This window comes from Chiroxiphia lanceolata, chromosome 2, assembly GCF_009829145.1.
Source record: "Chiroxiphia lanceolata isolate bChiLan1 chromosome 2, bChiLan1.pri, whole genome shotgun sequence".
NCBI classification, from domain to species: domain Eukaryota; kingdom Metazoa; phylum Chordata; class Aves; order Passeriformes; family Pipridae; genus Chiroxiphia; species Chiroxiphia lanceolata.
The window spans coordinates 99,199,340-99,218,735 of record NC_045638.1 but is presented as its reverse complement, the minus strand read 5'-3'; the positions used below and the strand labels follow the sequence as shown (position 1 = coordinate 99,218,735).

Genomic DNA, 19,396 nt, shown 5'->3' with positions numbered 1-19,396 from the left:
TTTCAATTCACAACTTTTATTTCTGAAATAATTATAAGGCAATACATCTGAGACAAATGTGAGGGGCCTCCATGTTTACATGAACTGCAGTAATGTGAACAAAATGAGGGAGAGTTGCAAAGCATATTTACTTATTAACTCAGCATTTTTCTTTTCCCAGTAATGAGCATGTCTGTTTCTATCAGCATGTTCTACCACCATGTGATAAGAAGCACAAAAATTCGAGATTTCCAGACAGAACTTCCATATGGGTTCCCTGTCATATCTAAGCTCTAATGATGCTTTATGAACAGTTTATGTTTCATACTTGTCTGTCTTGTTAAAATTTTAAGTCTTAATTTGCTCAGTAATTGCTCCTGCAGTCTTCTACTAGTACCAGTAATTAATAAAATGTCGATAGGAATGGCAAGTAAAAAAAATTCTATACAAAGCAATAATAAGGAAGAGAACAGAAATAACAAAGCAGAAACTAAGAGAAGAAAGCACTGCCAATACACTCTTTTTTCTTCCTTTAGTCTCTTGACCAGTACTTGTAAAAAGCAATAGCTTTAATATATTAAAAAAAAAATATATATAAAAATATGCAAGCAATCTTGTCAGTGTAACCAATGCTTACAAATATTGTGATGCCATGCTCAATACAAGAAAGGTGGTTTTAGTCAGACTGCTTAATTATCAAGCTTACCGCTCCAGGCTTGCTCTGTCTGGCCAGGAAATATTGAAAGGTATTCTATAGTACATTGGGGCAGAGGACAGAACAAAAGAATTAAAAAAAAAATGCAAAGGAAAAATCTAGATAAATAATTGAAATTCTCTATATTGGCAATGTATCTTCTTCAAGGACGATGCTTATAAATAAAAGCAATGCTTCATGACAGCCAGACACAAGGTAGAGAAATATTTGTAAAAAAATCGACTAAAAGATACATTTTCCATGCTATGTATGGCTTACATATAAGCCTTTTTTGATTTCACAAAATGACTTGGGTTGGAAGGGGCCCTAAAGACCATCTTGTTCCAACCCCACTGCAATAAGCAGACACCTTCCCCTAGATCAGGTTGCTCAAAGCCTCATTCCAGCCTGGTCTTGAACACTGCGAGGCATGGGGCACCCACAACTTCTCTGGGCAACCTGTTCCACTGTCTCACACCCTCAACAGTAAAGAATTTCTTACTCATATCTAATCTAAATCTACACTCTTTCAGTCTAAATCTTCACAGTCATTCAGTTTAATTCTTCACACAACAAAAGCTACTACCAAATGTTATTTAATATTTTTTTGCCTCTTCATACTAACTTAAAAAAAACATTTCCAATATGAAAAAGACTGATCTGTAACTTTTGATTAGGTACAAGATGACTAAAAACTACTGTTCATTTGGCATGTATTTTAAATCCTGCTATCAAAGAAACAGTAATTCTCTGAGACTGTTGAATATCAATGTCTTGGCAACATGCAACTTCAAATACTGGACTTTAAAGAACTACAACAGGCTATTCATTTAAAGCTTTGACAGATGAAAGCTTTTATTCTTGTACCTAGTTAAGGTAAGTACTTGGAATAATGAATTTCAAATTTGAAAGTGTCTTTTAACATATTTGTACATTCTTGTTCCTAGCTGCACTTGAAGATACAAAAAAAAAAACAAAGGTGAATTCTGGGTTTGAAAAGCAGCTTTACATCAGAACTTTAAAAAACAAGATCTTCAAAAAAGTTAACCTCAGATTGACAACATGCAGCAGCTAGAAAATCAAAACAGAATGAAACCAACCAACCAAAAAAACCCCATCCATAATCCTGCTGTCATTAATTCATTCCATTAGAGTCAGGATGGACAGGAACTGAAATAAGTGAAATCATTCTTCACTTTTAGACTGAATACAAAACCAACACACTAAAAGAAGTCAAACTAACCATACAGCAACAAATTCTAGATAAGCATCCAAGAGAAAAGGCTTCTCACACTGGCTTTGCACTACTAAGGCAGGACAGTAGGGTTACTGGGTCATGATAAAATTGTGAGGAGGGTAGAGGTAGAAAATCTAAAAACTGAAACTGGAAGACAACTTTTTTTCCTAATTAGCCCAGTTTTCACTCTTATAAAATAGCCATATGGAATGGGAAGTCATTCCTCCTCATGGCAAATTCACAGTGAGATATAAATGACGTACCTGTCCACTGGAGTAGATGTATTTTCAATAAAACTAATAACTTTTTCTTTCACGTTCACAGATTTAGTCTTCAAAGCAACCGTCATTTTATTCACCAGGGACTTAACTCCTTTTCCATCACCTGAACCATTAGGAGCATCACCCTGTAAAAGTAACTCCTCTCAGGATTAATCATATAAAAATAATGTTATTTCATCTCTTAGTTTATTAAGAAAGGAAACAGACTACAAGACAGTAATCTACTTTTTGCTACTCAGCAGAACATTAATTACAGAATTAAGTATTTCTTTAGAGTTCTGTCAAATAACAGCAATGACATGTATCTGAAGATGATCCAATAAAGCAAGCTTGACAAACCACATTACTGAGCACTCTGCTATGTAAATCTAGAGGAAGGAATCCTATTAATGACATATTTCATCCAAACTAAAAGCCAAATTTTATGCATAACATATCAGCTGTAGAAAAGATAAAATTTTGAGCTTTGCCATGAAATTGTATGCCATGTTATAGTAGTTTATTCATGGAGTGAATAACAGACAGGAAAAGAGTTATCTATTACATGTATTCTGCCAGAGAATGACTGCAAGCAAGTTCTTTTCTACAAGCTCTTCCCCTCAAGAGAATAAAAATGTTTAGGTCACCTCTGATTAGACAGTGAATACAGTTTGAATTTAAACATACAACTGTGAACAGTCATGACTTGCAGTAAGGCATTTTACAGCACACAATGAGGAAAACGAAGAAAAAGTTCAGTACACCTGGGGCTTCTATCCCACTATACCACTTGGGCTTAAAATTCACTTACATCAACAGAGTTTATGCCATTTCTTGAGCCTGAGGTACTAGCAATCCAGTGGCCATATCCACTTTCTGGTCCTTCCACATTGATATCTGCTAAGTGCTGCTGGAGAGCTGTTAAAAGGCCATTACAAACATTCAGAATGACACTGGATTTCATCTGTTGATGAAAATACTGTATATACCTGAGAATAATGAGTAACAATTTTTCTCCAATTTTAATAAAACAGATTAATTCAGATACCACCATAATAATTCCTGGTTTTTCTTTGACTAGTACAAAGGCATAAGGATAATCTTTATTTTAGTAAAGTAAACAGCAGCAAGTAAAAATAAATCACTGCTTTGATCTTGAAGACAGCTCTTATGACACTGCATGTATTGACTAGTAATGCCTCTATACTCATATTGTAGCACAGATCTCTCCACTGCTGTAGAGCCTGATGATTTCCAGCAACATAAACTGCAGAAGTATGAACTCTTCATAGAGTCTGTAATCTACAGGGGCTAAAACATCAAGAATGATAAGTTCGAAGAAAGAGGGAATTTCCCCATTTCCTGCTTTAATTTTTCTCCATTCAGAAATTTGTGTAACCACAAATGTGCAAGTGCACAGTGTTCACTTAACAAAACAAAAACCTGACAAATGAGACCTATTTGCTACTCATTTAGATGATTTTTAGCAAAAGCCTCACAAAAATATCAACAATGACAAGATAGCAAGTTTTCTCAAGCCAAAGTTCATTATTAATAAGCTTACCCATAAATCCTCCTTTGGCAATGCTTACGTACTCCTTATTTTTCTGCAACAGAAAAGACAATTTTGGTTAAAACAAAAATCTGTGGAGTAAGTTTACAAGTATGGTAATGAAACATGGGTTAGTTTGTTTAATAAAAACTGTAAACTTGAGTAATGTAGAAAACAGTTAAGGGGAAAATGTTTTGTCAGTTATTATCAATGATACATGCAGACACATTTTATCTCAGCTATTAAAATCAACAGCAGTTTAGTTGTACCTGTAGGAAGTGTGCTAACACCATGTTCATGTACATATCTTCTTCTTCCCTGCCACTTCCCATGAAGCACAGATGTTCCCCACCAGCTATGGAGCCAGACTCAATAGATTGTTTTTGTGCTTCTAATAGGGATTTTACAGACTGTGCAAATTCTGATGGGTTTTGAAGCATCTGTGGAGCGAACAAACAGAAATTGCTGTTTGACACCAACATACTGTAACATGAGTTGTGAAAAGAAACAAACTTTGAGAATGGTTATTATTTGTTGAACACAAACAAGGCAACACAAGAACTGTACAAGTCACACAAACACATGAGACCACCTGATTGGAACCTCATGTTCCGTAAAGAACACTGAGAACGGTCCTTTTCTTCCTCACTCCACCTTGCTCTCCCCAGGAAAGAAACACAACTAACATTTGTTAGTTTATTTTTGCAGGCATCAAATAAGAGAGGAACGAGTCTTTGCAACTTTCATGTTGCATTAATTTGGTAATACAGCAGTGGGACTGGTTTCTACATTTACATATGCTTAAACACAACACGTTCAAACTTTACACAGTTGAAACCCTTTAAAATGCGTAGAATTTCTAGGTGCCTGAAAGGTCCTCTACTTGTCTCCCCACTAAGCTTTTTCTCATTTATTTATCAAGATTTGGGAAAAAAATTACCATTGGGAGTACAAGGAGATATCTGTGATTCTTTGTACTCTCAAAAAATTGAGGCTGTGGTCTCCTGAAGGCCTACTATGATGCAAAAACAGTCATTCTCTATATTGCTATAAGAAAGAGATGGAGAAACAAAGACTTTCTCAATTCAGGTTAAATTTTAATCTGCGTTTGTGGGGAATTCATAAGGAAATTCTGACCTGTAACTGGGCCGGGGGGGGAGGGAAGAGGAGGGATTGTCATTATCTACCCTTTACAGTGGATTAAATGAAGTTCAGTCATAAACACATAACCTAGCCATCAGTAAGTCAAGTTGAACATTAACTGGGGTCTTCCTAGAACCAAATGCTGCTGCTTTATAACCTCACTACTTTCTCTATCTATCTATAAATGAGATGGATTCCAAAGAGCTTTCTTTCCCTGTTGTCTGCCCTTACAGTAAATTTTGTGTACTTTGCACATACTCTAACACTGTCAACTCTCCCCTACTAAGCCACGTCCCCAAGTACCACGTTTACAAGTCTTTAAAATATCTCCAGGGATGGTGACTCAACCTCTTTCCTGGGCAGCCTGTTCCAACGCTTGACAACCCTTCCAGTGAAGAAATTTTCCCTAGTATCCAACCTAAATCTCCCCTGGGGAAACCTGAAGCCACTTCCTCTTGTATTGCTTGTTACTTAGGAGAAGAGACTGATACCCACCTTGCTACGACCTCCTTTCAGATAGTTAAAGTGTGTGCTAAAGTCTCCCCTCAGCCTCATTTTCCCTCCTGTATAATTGTATTTGTGCAAATAATACTGAATAATGCATACTTTCAATTAGAGAGGTAAAGATATTAGACGCAGGACTAACTTCTTAACTAAGTAAGGTATAAAAGTCTTTTGTGGGGTATATACATTCCATACATATCCCATAGACTGCAAAGTAAAGTAAATGAGGGTTAATCTAAAAGTGAAGAATACACTGTTATAGTCAGCCGAAGTGGAAGTGATTTTGGGGAAAAAAAGAACAGGGAAAAATATGACTGAATGTTCAGTTCTGACTTCATAATCAAATGGAAAGTGCAGCAAAATCTTTATTGAAGTTATTAATCAATAGTACACCTCAGTCACAAAATAATTGCACTTCCTCTCATATTGCACTGCAAAAATTTTAAAGAAGCAACCAAATCCTTTTCAAGACATACGCTCCTTAAAAACATACTGAGGTAGGACTGACTGAGACAAAAAAAAGACAAAGGAAAAAAACGCTTCTTGTTAAAATTCATGACACCTTTCACTGGAAAATGATGCTAAAAAGAGATTTCTCCTCCAAGTAATGACTAGTCTTTAGTCTGTATGGGTTTCCAGTCCTTAACAAAGAATAGGAAGCCTGGAATCCCAAATTCTAATGTCATTAAGGACTAAACTTCTTGGTAAAATGATGGTTCTACTATCTCCTTTAGAGAAGCTAACTTTTGAAACCTCATCACATAGCTAGACAATGAGTCCACAGACTAAAGCCTACACTAAGGATACTTATTTTCAAGACAGACATTTCTCTCTCCTTCTCTCTCAGGACTCAAATATCAGTGAAGAAACAAAAAGCATACAAACCAAATCCGAGTCTAAATGAAATGCTGTTGATAAATGCCCAGCATTGTATTGCTCTGCAGGACGACAATCCACTACAAAGAACCTTACTCCTTCCTGAAAGAGAAGGATTTGGCCTGTTACAAAATTTTAAAATTGTGTAATTATTGACATAATTCAATTACATTTTAATACTGATTCCAATACTACAGGAACTGCTTGAAGACGCTAACAGCTGTTGAAAAATCTTACTTCATTTGATTAATCTGAACTTCTACAGTCACCAGACCACCAGCAGTATTCTAGTAGTGGCTTTCCTTTAATGCATCAGCTTGTGCATGGAAAAGGATCACCCAAGTGCAATACACACAGTGTAATTATCTCTCCTCTACTGAGAACAAACAGTTGGTAGGAAGGCACGCATCAACAAGACAATGCAACAGTCCACTACTAATCAGCACAGGATAGTTTTATATCTCACAGATTTAAACAGGATATAAAGAGATGCTTAACTATATTTGGACTAGAAAAAACCCCCAACAACAACATTGAGCCCTGGAAACTGCTACAAAAGTCAGTAGTCAATAAGAAACACTGCAATCTAACTATACTATGATCCATATACTAGTCTTCAACACTCAAAGTCAAGTCCCTGCATCTAACAATGTCTGCAATTAACTACTACCAAAATAGCATTAATCAATTTTATTTGTTCATTTAAACTTTTCATTGACAAAAGACAACATACTCAAAGGTACTGAGAAGTGGGTTTGAAATTTTTCTCTCCTGTAGGCTACATGTGGAAATTCAAATTACTGAGATATTACTTTAAGCTTACACTCCTCAGATTCAAATCACCTGTATTAAGCTCTAGTTGCTACAGCACAAATGCACTGAAGTCAGTAGATCATTTACAAGGGAGACGACTTCAAGACAAAACCATTTTTTTCTGAAATAGCAAATATATATTTGTGCTGTTCGCATTTAAAAATATTTGTCAGTGGTAAGTGATTCTTTTCCTTTTCTATAAAGTTGGGGTGTGAAGGTTAATTTGGTATACTGACTCCTTGCTGCTGATTTGCTTGAAGAATCTCAGACACAGAAACTGCTAGACAGAGAGCTTGGCTCAAATCTGTGTCATCATCTTTGAGGCCCAGCAAGCTGCTGCCAAAAAGACTGTGGTTGTCCTAATAAGGCAAGAAAAAAAAAAGTTAACTGAAGCCATTGTCTTTAGATGTGAAAGTTTAAAATAAAACTATATCCACTAAGTCACAAACATTAAACTTGACACATGCTTATCCTATCCACATAGTAATCATATTTTTGATTAACTGGAACTGAAAATCATGTCAGGGTCTGAACTTCCATTAAAAACATGCTTGTTCACCATTTTGACCGCACCAAGATGATGAAGTGCCTCTGGTATTTACCTCTTGGTTGTTTGTTTTGGTTTGTCCCTCAAAAAAAATCTCACATACCTGTCTACAAGGATCAGAGAAAGTACATACAAGCCAAAGGCAACGGCTATCAAATATTTTTATTTAATTTCATTCAGTGAAGTCAGATATCTTGAGTAAGGAAGAGCTGCAAAAACAGTGCAGGTGATAACAGCTTTATCTCTAATAAGCAACCCTTTCCTCTTTGCTATCACAAGTACAGCCAGGACTGTGGTGCAGTCTACTACACTGCAATTGTGTCAATATGACAGTTTTGCTTCATCACTTCTTACAAGAAACCGGTGTGCAAAACAAGGTCATCAGTCAGGAAGTAAGAATATTGCAGGGAAGCTTCTGTCCAAGATGTTTCACTTAACCTTCTTATCTTATAAAGATCCTAACAGTAAAGACCATCAGAGTAACAACAGGAAAAAATTGTTAAAAAAAACTGCAGTGAAACATTCAAAGTTAGTGAGCACTTAAACAGTCACCAAAAAGAAAAGAATTTCAAAATTACTGTTATTACCTTCCTGAAAGAAGCTGGAGTTTTGCTACAGTAATATTGTGCCAAAGAGAAGAGATCTTCTATATCCTCTATATCAAGATTAGCTGGTGAAGTTTCTAAGAATTCTGAGACAGACAAACAACATAAATGCAACACTATTTCAGACATAGAAATGAAGGAACATACATATTTTCAAATAGTAAGAACACTTATTTTTAATAAGGCATAACGTAAGCTAGTTTATTGATTCAACATTAATATTAATCCACTCTCTAGATGGAAAGAGAAGACATAGGAAATACTCCTTATCCATAGGAAACTTATGCTTTTTGCTACAAGTTCAAACTTTCAACACAAACTATTTTTAACACACTCTTACTTCTGTATAATTCTAGTTTTCAGTTGGAATTCTAAGTCAGCTACTTTTTTAAAAAAGGTCTGACCAAGAGAGTCCTCTAAAATGAGTACTTAGGCAGCAGCACTGTTATATGTCCAGGATGATACAAGAGTGTGGTTCTACAGTAAATGGTGAAGACGCAAAATTCCAAGCACTCTCATTTTTAACTACAAGGGGATAAATTATATTGTATAATGTATGTGAAAAAATACAAAGGCAGATGAAATATGCTCACAAGAAATGTAGTGTATTTTCTATAAAAACAGGAGAGGGTAAGACAAGAACAATGAAATAGGCTCAAATCATATGAAGATAATAATCCAGAAAATACAACAAGTGCAGTAGATTTAAAGACGGATTTGAAAACCGCTGCTTTGGGCTTAGAAACACAATAATTCTTTCAAGTACTTCAAACTGCAGTATAAAACTAGGTGTGGGACTACTAATAGGAAACACAAGGAGAGAATGTTGAGGGCAAATATGATGCAGCAAAGAACAGTAAGAAAGGAATTAATGGGTGAGGGATCAATGAGAAAAATCACATGGAAATAAATCATTCAGTTATTTAGTAATTAAAAATAATAAACGGGGATTACAGTACATGGTAAATATTTCACTAGTAGTTATGTAAGAGCAGTACTTACTTATCATTTCTTCTTTATCTGATTCTTGTGCTAAGATAACGTCTCTGAAAACAGTAAAGTCACAGGCATAGATTAAGTCAGTAAAACCAAAATGAAACAAACCTGAATTAAAACAGTGTCAGTAAAGAATATTGCAAATTAACTATACACTTACTTTGCATTGACAAGGATGATCAACATTAGGAAATAAATAAAGAATGGATCTGCTTGTTGTAGATATCCATCCCATATTGCCTGAGTGACTTCAGCTGAACAGTAATATGAGAAGAGGCTTCCAAGCTAAAAAATTTGAAAAATAATGTGAGAAAAAGCAATAACCGGGAACAATCTTACCACGATAACATTTTTAACTGAGATACCTAACAAAATAAACTCAACAAAGTTATGGTAAAACATCTGTCTGCACTGTGCATTGAAGGATAGTTCTACCCTCAAAACCAATTTTTATGGAAACAGTGCATAACACGACAGGTTATCTGTGAACAAAGACACCTTGTGGGAAGGCAAAGTTGGCTGTACACTGTCAGAGTTGTAAATTCAACCACAGACAACACAATCAAGCTGGAATACTGTTTAGCTCATAGACACTGCTAAATATCCATTACACCAACAAGAAATTCATAGGAGAATATATTTACTCAAATAGCATAGCAATTAGGACTTTGAAAGGATCCTGCAAACATAATTATTTTTATTTTTCACAGTAGAATTGAGCTAATTGAACATGGTTGCAACATTAGTTTAACAACATCACTTACTTAACATTACATTAAGATGCTTTATGACTAATTAAACGTTTGCAAGCAACAGAAAATTTTCATTACCATTTAAGAAACTCTTTGCCTGTTCCCGTGTTCCCACTTGAAAATATGTCCTCTCTGATATGCAAAAGTTCAAAGAGGATAAAGGGTAGGAACTTCTTTTCATACGTGTCAGATAATATTTGCAATCACACCTAACTCAAATGCACACCAGCTGACTTCACTGGGGTCTTACGGAACTTGCTGATGCATGCAAATTCTGTATCAACAGAGCCACAGCTTTCAAAAGCTCAGTCTCTGTTTTTAAACACTTTCATGGAATATTTCAACATTTCCTAGTATAATTTTTTAGCAAAAGACAAGATCTATTCAATTCTGACTCAAATCCAAATGAAGACAAAACTTTAGTGAACAATAAGATAATGACAGGCGACAGGTCTCTGTATGTTGCTAATATATTTTTACATAGTAGCAATACCTCTATATAGAATAAGAATTTTCACAGATGAAGCAAGGAATTTTACTGTAATATCATAATAAAAATTAGGCTTAAGACTTTTGTTGACATTGTACACCAGAAAGCATGGCACTGAATACTGGCAGCTACACCCACCTCACTTCCCTACCACTCTTCAGAGGGGAAGATGTTTTTTTTTTTCTCCTAATTAAGCACTAAAATTTTAATAAACAACTTCAAAGAACTTTTTATTTACTAAGGAAAATTCTATTAAAAATGGAGATTGAGTAGTAAAAAAAAAAAAAAAGACCTGATACCTCTTTTGAAGGCTCATAACTGGCAAAAGGCAGATTCTGAGCATATAAAAATTCTTCCTGGACACATTTTTATACTAAAATTGGAAGCAGTCTTAAAAAAAAAACCCAACAAACACAGACCTCACAGTTTAATAATTCATTTCAGTCTTCTTTGACTGAAAGTTCACAGATGTGAAAAAAATTTGACAAAGCCAATGGGTATGAAAGAACAGCCTAGAAGAATTCATGTGTCAGTCTTCTTTATTAAATTACAGACTTTGCATGTGCAAGCACAGCGTTGTGATTTTGTAGTAGCACTGAAACATGAAAAATCTGCTTTATGTTGTAGTCCTGCCACACAAACTTTACAGAAAAATTATTGAGGTAAGCATCTTTACAACTACCCCCAACTTGAGGTAGTTTTGAAGAGGAAATGACTAATGCTTCAAGAGGTGTAAAATATATGTGCCTAAATTCTAATAGACATAAATATATCATAAATATAGCATGGAGGTTTTAAAACAATTCATATTTGGACTTTAAAAGACACATCAGACTGATGTATATCCATATCTACAAGCATACAGCTGCCCACTATCAAAAGCAATATTGGGGCTTCTTAGTTTTTGAGTATGTCAGCTGCTCTCATTCTCACTTATTCCAAGAAGTTCCTAAAATCTGTGGCTCAATTAACATCCAGAACACTAAAAATGTGATGTCAACAAGACCTCATATCTTACGTTAAACAAGTGAAGACAAAAAGCCCACATTAAATTAAAACATGCAAATTATTTCAATATATGCAGTTCTATTTGCTTGTACTACTCTTGCACAAACTGGCAACAAGTACTTAAGTTTCAACAGAAATTTATTTTTCATTATGTTTCCCTACTTTCACTTTATTACCCAGTTGAGTGCATATGAGTCTGGAGTCATCTTCTTGGTATCAAGAAAGGAGCAGAGTTCAGGCTCATGGTACTGAAGAAGGAGTCTAAATAGATGAAATGGTCTTCCCTTCATAAAACAATCCCTAAAAGGTAGCAGTGAAAATAGTCATAAACTCCTCTGTAATACTGCAGTTTTCAGTAGCAATTCTTTATCTCTGATTATGTAATTTCCTGTTAATTTTTCTTTTAATTCACAGGTACTGAGCATGAAGTCAATCTGCCTCAAGAGTTAAACCAAAACAAAACCAACACTGAAACCCCCATATATCAACAAGGTAGCAGAAAGAATGAAATACTGCCAACACTTGACAGATCATACAATACAGAAGTATTTAAACATCCATCAGCTGGGCTGGAGTCTCCTCTCCAGGGAACCAGACTAAGATCTTTAATTACAGACTATCCGTACATTTATTTCACAAGGCCTTAATCAGAAGACACCACGGCCTTGCTGGAGTGTCATGGTGCTACTCCAACAGAAATAAAAACTTGTTTTAAGGAGATCACCTACATAACAGCATGAAAAACTCCCACTTAATATTTTTTATTACAAATAAAAATACCTAGCAACTTAAAGAAAGTAATTTCAGTCCCAACTCAGTAGATTATAGGGAAAATATCAACTACTTCTAAAGAGATTTTGAGACTTAATTAGTGCTTATGAATTACTGGTTATGAAGAGATAGAAGTATTTTGGATACCAAAAATGGGAAAAACACTTTCCCATAACATATGTGAACTAGTTCACAAGTAAGCATTTTTGATATTGCATTATATGGCAGTTGTTCATTAAAAGGCACATGGAGCCTACGTCAGTCACATGCTAATTCTTTACATCTTAAACCAACTCAACCACCTCCTGGATTTCAGGCCAACAGGTACCAAAAGATGGTTCAGTTTATTAACACGTGATGGCATCTGACCCCTTTGCTACAAACAGTGCTACTTTAACCAAAACCAACGTGCACACCCTGTCAGAAACTATTTCTGGTGCCAATGAAAATAGCACAGCGACAGAAGAAAGAGTCTTACCTTGGGATGAATTTATTCATGATAGCATAAAAACAGTTGTACAAATCACTGCGGGGCAAATGAAGGTGCACCAGAGGTTTGAGGAGGTGTATCCAGCCGAGGCAAGAACTGTATTTAACATTGCGGGATTTACAGTAAAATGTAATAACGGACTCAATATCCAAAATTAATACTGACTTCTCCTCTTCTGGCACCGACAGCTGGTCTGAAAGAGGCACAGAAATATAAACTGTATTAATGGCTTTTTGAAGACACTGAATGAGATTATTTCATAGCACAATTGCACCAATAAGGACTGCTCAGGGGAAAAAAGCAACAAAAACGGACAAACAAAAGACTGGCAGTTTGGATTAAATGCTTACAGAAAGGTATTCAAAAAGGTATCAAAATACAAGTGATTTTATAACCCCAGTAGGATAAGGCATTTAAATATTATTTAAATACCACAACAACAGGATGAAAGAAGTTTGGGTTTTCCAGGACCTTTATGAAACAAAGATGTAGATTCTTTTAATGCATAGAATTCCCCTCTTCTATTCCTATTTTATGTGCTCAGCACACAACTTATGCTCAACTCCACAACAAATTCATTTGAATTTCAACACAGATCAACCCACAATGCACACCTTTAATTCCTCAAAAGTCAACTGATATGCAGATTTATCCAAATCAGAAGTCTGAGATCAGCTAGGCTTACAGACTTATAAATCACATTTTTTTATGTCCAGGATGGTGGAAAGAGATATCTACACACTACATTAATACAGTGGCATTAAATTTCCAGCAAACATCCTTCTCCCTCAGTTACAAGAAGCCTGTGAGTCTCATTACTGTTAATGATATTTTTTATTATAGAAGTCTTTAATAGTTTCTCATCAAAGCCAGTCAATATTTGGGAATTCCTTTCCTCTACCCCTCCGGAAAATAATGAGTACTAATTGGGAAGTTTTGCCATCACCGTGAAAAGATCCTGTGATTAAATAACACAGTGGAAATTCCATTCCCATCCCTTTCCTTTCCAGGACAGAGAGAGAAGGAAAATAGGCCCTGCTAGATTCTAGAGCTATAAAGTGTAGAACTGCAGCATCTCCATTCTCTGCCTTAACTTTCAGTCATGAAAGAACAAATAAAAGTATGACAGGTTATACAACAGAAGATTCTTTTATGGATGTCATTAAGAAGTATCCTAATTTATGATGAGTTGGCACTGACAGCATCAACTGATCACTGATATTAATGCTGTTTCATGGTGTCAGGGATTTGGCCATTTTTGTGACAAGCTGCCAAACATATGCTGTGGCAGCTCCTTACAGACACACTGGAGTATAATTGCCTGTGTCCTGGCAGCATCTTGCTTTCACAAACACAACCTTTCATTTTCTCTGGAAACGCTATTAAAAAATATTTTTCTGCAAAATAGCCTTTGAACTCCGAAATGTTTAATAAATTTCTTCCCTTAAATGTTATATACATTTTGGTGCTACACCAATTTTTCAGATTAAGAACCAGTCACTACACAATTAAAAACCTGAAGGACACTATACAAAGAATGTGTGCTTTAAAAGATGGAGCTTGGAAAGCAATGATGATTTTTTCAACTCATGAAGGTTTCTGAGCATGCAAGCTATCAAGCTAATAGTTTAAGCTTCCATGATGTCACCCATGCCAAGGTCAGAGTACAGGTAAGATACTACTGTTCTCTCACAATTTCTTACTGATTTTTTTCTGCTGTCTCATCTTCCTCCTCAAAGCTTCCTCCCAAACGTAAACATCATTCAGGTTATTTAATTCAAACAACAAAGTCCTAAGACAATCGAGAATGCAGAAACTTTCACACAGGTGATCTAAATGTACTTGAACTTACCAATTAGCTCTTGGCAATCCTTATGAATTATAGTCTGTTCAGGTAGGTCTAAGGAGCCATCCCAGGATGCAAGGCTGTCTCCCTTTCCTACAACATTAAGTGCAATCTGAAAACAAAAACAGAAAGCCCTCTAAACATTTCAGTGTCTTTTTGTAGTTACCCAATTACTGAACTCAGTAATTTAACTAAATAGAACTATTCTAAAACTGAATCAACATACATGCATATTAAAATTCCAGTAGTACATCTCTGCAGAGATGACTGGTAATTAACTCACTTGGCTCACTTGAAATACAACTTCAAGTATTTCCTGCTTCTTAATTTAAGCTCATATTCACCTTCCAGACTTTGGCCCTCAGATCAGCAGGTAATTGCCTTCCTTGAATGATGTTTCTCACAGTTTCAAGATCACAGCCTCCTTCTTCTAGAGCGTCTGCAAGATCCTTTATCCTAAAATAATGATATGTAATGTTAAAAATCAATTATACAATTTTTTTCAATGTTTATCATTAAATAGATTTAGACTGAAGGCTACTGTCAGGCAAATCCCACACATATGTAAAGACATAAGACAACTTGGCAATTACTAAAAATAAATACTTGCAAAGTGTTATTTATTCCTTTATTTTTAAGGCTGCTTGTTCAACTTCTAATTCCATTCAATTTACACACAAGAAGAAAAAGTTTGCTTTTTTGTTTTCTTTAAGTGACAAATGTTGCAAGATGTATCAGAGAAATGCAAATTTAGTTGCAGTTTACAACTTGCAGCAACTTTCCATTTCAGCATATTTTCACACAGGCACAAAGCAAACATTACACCTACATTAGATGGTGGAGTTATTTTTAAATAAAGTATTAGATGACCTAGAAAACAGAACACTTGTTTCAAAGGTTTAGAACAGTCAGTTTTTAACCTCATCTTTCCCTGAAATGGGAAAGGAGCTTTTAGTCAAACTCAGATTTATTTAACTATCAAGTTCCAGTATTCTAAGTGTGGACATACGCACAAGACTGAACTAAAACAGATACAATATTAACAATAGTCAGTAGCAAATAGAGAGTAGCAAAATACACAAGACAGTCGAAGAGTAATGACAGTTGCCATAGTAAGAAAACAAAAGTTCACAAGCATTACAGATAAGAAGGTATGCATTCAGAAATTATTACTTTACAATCTCTCTGATAGCTTCTGCAGACTGTTTCAATGTTTCCATGCTGTCAATAATGAGAGAACCACATCTGATGATTTCAGGAATTTCAACATCATGTAGCAGAGCACTGGCAAAACACCAGGTTCACTGGAAAAACAGCAATGGCAGTGATACATAGGTCCCATAGGCAAAACTTCTCCCTTTCTACATCCTCTTAACTCTTCTAGCTCTGACATATGCCTTAGGAAAGGCTTTGCTTCATATACCTGACAACTTAAACACACCACCAGGAGGTTTACAGCCAGAGAAAAACATAAAACACGACTGTTTATCCAGGACAGATATTCAAGTGCAAAGATGCATTCCTTGTGAATAACACATCTATTTATACACACAGGGAGTAACAGATGTTAAAGTGTTATCAGTGTAATTCTCAATTACTCCACCTTACATACTACGCAGTCAATTCAAATACCCGCAGAAAAAGAATGTCAGCTGTTGAACTCTTGTCTACTTCTTTAATTTGCATTTATCCACAACTGACTCCTTGATATAAAGGTTCACAAGTTTGGTCTCCTGAAAACTTAAAACACACACTTCTGATTTTCTAAATATCACCCTTTCGGATAAACAGATTAAAATCTCAAACCTGTAAGAATGTATGCAGACACTCAGCAATAAACAACAAGCCAGCCTTACTCATAGACTTCTCAAAGTATTTACAAGTTTGAAGAGTAAACATTTTCCTTGCATTGTATCACCCAGTTTCTTTGTGAGTATTTTTTGGTAGCACTTTAAATCACATTTCAAATATACACTGGGGCACAACTAACTGTCTGCTTCCTTCAAGTAATTTTGCAACTTTGGATGAAAGAAAGCACAGTTTACAAAGAGACTGACTTGCCTTATTTTCTCATCTTTTTAGTATTTAAAAAAAAAATAAAATTCCAAAGCACTCTTGTAGGACTACAGGTTGCATGGGCTGATGATCCCCTTCCCGAGACAGAAATGGAGAGGAAGGGGAATATCAAAATACACTTGCACTTCCATCACCTATCCTGTTGTCCAATCGTGTATGTAATGACAACACCAGAAAAGTTAAACTAATGAATCAGTTAACCCCAAATAAAAAAATCAAGTATTTCTAGGACATTTACACGAAGAGCCCTCAGCAGAACTTCATGAACTCTATAATGATCTAACTTTAACAGAAGTTACACATCAGCTCTTAGACATATTGCACATTTCTGTGAACACTAGATATGACAGACTGGAGAGCAACAGGCCTTGAATTACAGCACACAAAATACAACTAGTTGCTACAAATACTGTCCAAGTATTAAACAGGTATGCGTGTGGAAACGAACGCAACAGCTGCATGCAAATTCCATGTCAGCTAGAAAGGTCTTAAATTGCAATACTTAAACTTGGTTTCTATGTCACCCAAGGAAAACACTTAAAAGCACATCTACACTAATTATAAAATCACCCAGCAAAGAATGTTTCACAGACCTACAAGCCCTAATTCTACCAGTTACTAATAGCCAATATTCATAGAAAGCTGTGCATGTGTTAATATCAACTTCAACATTTTATCTGTAAATGTGTGCTTCCGCTGCTTGATAATATATTACCATTTGCAAAAACTTCTTCCAAGTACTGTCACCCCCACTTTGTACACCATAAGGATGACAGGCAAATGCTACTTTTACTACTTCACCTTAAAAAACATGTCCATCTGCCACAAGAAGAGATGCGATGCATTAACAACACGGAGTTGAATGAAATAACAGCAGGGGAAAAAAATGCATTGTTCTATTGTGACTCAATTAGCTACTCTTTTCCTCCATCAACTCCCAAGATTACTCACAGCCTGGAAGTAGGGAATTTTCAAAGACTGAGGAAATTCTTTTTTAATTAATATTTTCTTCAGACTAACTTGCAAAGTACTAAGTATGAAAGTGATTTCAGTACTTTAACACATGTCCACCGGCTTTTATTACCTTATTTCAGTGGTTTACCTTATTTCAGTCAGTGTTGTTCTATAAATACTCCAGTAAACTGCTTGCAATCTGGATCCTTGTCTTTCCTGAGTGAGGATCAGCTAGGAAGCCTTCTATTCACATGGACAATTATTACACTTACACTGAAAAGAATGCAGCACTTCTCCTTATTGGCAAATTCCCCCAGACCTGAACATCTGTACTTTCTGCTCTACCATGGCTTCACTGCCTATTTCTAGATGCTATTCAAAATCTTGGTTAGATGTGTAGAATTCTGGCCTATTCCAAGCCATGGCCTGAAAGGTTAATTCCCACACGACGTACTGTTCTAAATGTCACAATGCACAATGCTCCTATTAGTATATCTGGAGCAAATTTCCATACTTGCAGAAGGATCTCGGAAATTCATGCCAGTCTGGTGACATATTACAATCAATAGCTAACTACGTTCACAGACAGTAACAGGACTTTTAAACTAAAACACTTAAGATGGGAGAGAAAGCTGAAGGCATGGAAAATTGATCAACTGTTGGGAATTCAGATTAACCCACTTCTTGGGGTTTTTTTAGGTACTATTTATATTGTGACTGAGGTTCTCGGCAATACTTAGAAACACTAATAGAGGGATTAAAAATGTGGGGATGTGAACATCAGGGAAAAGATAATAGGAAGTGACCAATAAACTACATATAGTATTAAGAATGCTACAATCAGTTTTATGCTTTTTAAAATCTGTTCACTCTGGTTTCTACTTTTAATTTATGATTTTTCTGACTACTGGGAAAAACCTTCAGCAAAAGCTAAGCTATATTACTTTGAAATTAATGAGTGCTTGTTCTCTATTGAAAGCAAACAAACAAAAATCAATCCCTCACATTTACTTCAAAATATCCATTGTACTCAGAACACCCTTGAATTTTCTTTTTTTTCCCCCAACGGAATTTTGGAGAAAAACAATTCCCTGACATTTTTACTTCTATTTTTCTCCTCAAGTATGTCAGTTTCCTGCTCGACTAGAAAGGAATTTTTTTGTTTGTGTGCTTTCAGAAGAAATATCATGGCTTCAAGCACTAATAAGCCAGATTCTGAGCATGGAAAAGGTATATGTGAACCAGACTTGTCATCCTGTTGTCTTAAGCAGTTGGAGTGTATTTTGGGACCTGTAAAATGGATTATTCCAATGCAAAGTTAAATGCACAGGAACAACTCCATCTGTGGTTACAGTTATATTTAATTAGTTCAGGTCTTAACTATCAAAGTATAGATCTTACAATAAAAATTACTACTTCATCAAGCTCCCTGAAGCTTGAACATTAATCATTAGGAAAAAAGTTGGTTTTGTTCATTTTTAAATCAAAACTTTTGATAAACTTCCTTTATATATTGAAATAAAACCTGACAATTTCATCTTTCAAAGTCTGTCGTGGTTGCGATGTTGTTTGGGGTTTTTTTTAATTGTATTGTACAGAGGCAAATTGCCCTCGTTTTTGTTGAACAAAACACCAAGCTCTCAGTACAGATTTTGAGGGCTTTAAATCATAATTAGTTTCTTACATTTTCCCCCCCCCTCTGCCTTCCAAATCACTTATATCAGCACTGCATGTCAAGTCAACACAGGAAAAACATAAAGGGCATTTTGTGTTAGTAGGCACATCTAGATTCCACATACTCAA

At 35.5% G+C, this 19,396-nt stretch overlaps 1 protein-coding gene across 5 annotated transcripts in view; it reads right to left on the bottom strand.

Annotated features, from left to right (window-relative positions):
• Positions 1-19,396, bottom strand: part of TBC1D23 (TBC1 domain family member 23) — a 38,998-nt gene that overhangs the window by 13,432 nt on the left and 6,170 nt on the right. For 4 of the 5 annotated variants that reach the window (XR_004355168.1, XM_032678557.1, XM_032678558.1 and 1 more), the window contains 14 exons: positions 14,908-15,019; positions 14,570-14,675; positions 12,706-12,910; positions 11,633-11,756; positions 9,367-9,491; positions 9,213-9,256; positions 8,193-8,296; positions 7,295-7,417; positions 6,255-6,347; positions 3,992-4,162; positions 3,735-3,777; positions 2,982-3,088; positions 2,174-2,316; positions 686-730 (listed from right to left, as the gene is read on the bottom strand). Coding sequence is in view for 4 of the 5 variants with exons in the window: in XM_032678557.1 (XP_032534448.1) it covers positions 686-730; positions 2,174-2,316; positions 2,982-3,088; positions 3,735-3,777; positions 3,992-4,162; positions 6,255-6,347; positions 7,295-7,417; positions 8,193-8,296; positions 9,213-9,256; positions 9,367-9,491; positions 11,633-11,756; positions 12,706-12,910; positions 14,570-14,675; positions 14,908-15,019 (1,545 nt within the window). In the remaining variant the exon portion in view is untranslated. The remainder of the gene's footprint in view (positions 1-685; positions 731-2,173; positions 2,317-2,981; positions 3,089-3,734; positions 3,778-3,991; positions 4,163-6,254; positions 6,348-7,294; positions 7,418-8,192; positions 8,297-9,212; positions 9,257-9,366; positions 9,492-11,632; positions 11,757-12,705; positions 12,911-14,569; positions 14,676-14,907; positions 15,020-19,396) is intronic. The other variant, XM_032678556.1, reaches the window with a different exon arrangement.